General features: G+C 48.1%; 1 protein-coding gene across 1 annotated transcript in view; it reads right to left on the bottom strand.

Annotated features, from left to right (window-relative positions):
* The window catches only part of SPR (sepiapterin reductase), a 10509-nt gene extending 9406 nt beyond the window's left edge, over positions 1-1103 (bottom strand). The window contains exons 1-3 of the mRNA XM_035894465.1: positions 1100-1103; positions 244-534; positions 4-94 (exon numbers count right to left, since the gene is read on the bottom strand). Of these exons, the coding sequence (XP_035750358.1) occupies positions 4-94; positions 244-534; positions 1100-1103 (386 nt within the window). The remainder of the gene's footprint in view (positions 1-3; positions 95-243; positions 535-1099) is intronic.
* Positions 1104-1516: the final 413 nt, after the last annotated feature.

The raw sequence follows: 1516 nt of genomic DNA, 5'->3' as shown, positions 1-1516 counted from the left end.
TGCCCGCTCTCCTGCAGGCTTTGGAAATATTGACGCATCTCAGGGTCTCCGGTCTTAGTCCGGGCCAAGAGCTGCATGTCCGTGTCCAGGGGACCTGGGGATAGAGCAACAAAAAAAGAAATCACATAAGGAGCAAGCAGAACCTGGGGCTCTGTTTCCCTCTGTACCTGGCTTGGCTGCAAGAATCTTGCATCCACAAAGGCAGGAGAAAATTAACAGCAATTAATGAGCTCCCCTCCTCACCTGGGGCGTAGTTGAGGACACGGACATCAGGCTCCTCGAGTGCCAGCACCTGGAACATCATGTCCCGGGAAGCCTTCCCGCTGCAGTACAGCGCCCAGTTCTTGAAGGGCTTCACGGCACAGAGCGAGGAGATGTTCACCACCGTCCTGCTCGAGCCGGGCTGCTTCCCGAAGGCTTGCAGGGCGGCGGAGGTGAGGCAGAGCGCCGAGGTGACGTTGAAGGCAAAGTAGCTGTTGATCTCTTCTGGGTCGGTGAGATCAAGGAAGGATTTGGAGATGTCTCCCAGGGAGCCTAGGAAGGAAGGAAAAATGAGGCTGGGGTAGTTAAAGATGGGTTCAGCAACACAGCAAACCCCTTTTAGAATCATGGAAGGACTTGGTGCGAGCTATACCAGCAAGGAAGAGTTTCTGAATGTCTGGAAGGGTGTTGGATGCAAAATTGCTGTGGCAGTGTAGCCTGACTGTCCGTACTTGCCTAGTATAAAGGCCAAGAAGGTGCAGAAACGCTTTGTAGTGGTTTAGTGAAAGGCTGGCAGAAATCCCGTCTGTGAAACTCTCATGAGCAGAACACACATAGTCATAACTTAAATTGTTGAGGCCAAAGTGAAAACAAGGTAGAGTACAGTGGGGGGTAGGTTTTTTTCCCTAAGAATATTGGTAGAGACCTTATTATAAAAAACTTTAAAAATTATAAATACTGAATGAATTGCTTTGTGTTGATGCTTTATCTAAATGCTGTCTCTTCCTAGCAAATGTGGTTGCGTGTAACACACCCAAACACGTGTGTGCTTCATAGGCGTACTGTAGGAATTGCTTATCAAATCCACTGAGACCGAGTCATCCAGTGAGACACCTACCCATACCACACCATGGTTTTCTAGTTCCAGTTTAACAGAAATAATGTTGGGGATATAGAGTGAGATTGCAAACTTTTGTTTTGGTCCAACCTATTGAAAAATTGCTTTAACACACTTTTCATCATGTATCTCCTCATTTATATTCAACTGCTGTCCTGGGATTTGCCAGACTCGAAGATTTTTCATTTTACTATTCCTCTGCTTAAATAAAAAAAGGTTAAAAAAAAAAAAAAAAAAAAGCCCCTGAAGCCAGCAAGGATTCAAGGTTGCAAGCAAAGCACCTGCAAGGCAGGGCCAGATTTTCTGAAGGTTGGTACTCGCGGAGCGGTAGGAGGGTGCCCAGCGGGTCCCACACCGTTACAGTGGAAAACCCTGCGAGCAGCAAAGCACCGCGGTCCCGGCAGCGAACCGGGCCCC

Source organism: Egretta garzetta, unplaced genomic scaffold (genome assembly GCF_000687185.1).
Source record: "Egretta garzetta isolate BGI_Z169 unplaced genomic scaffold, ASM68718v1 scaffold505, whole genome shotgun sequence".
Lineage (NCBI taxonomy): Eukaryota > Metazoa > Chordata > Aves > Pelecaniformes > Ardeidae > Egretta > Egretta garzetta.
Note: the sequence above shows the minus strand (reverse complement) of the source record. Positions and strands in the feature narration are given on the sequence as shown.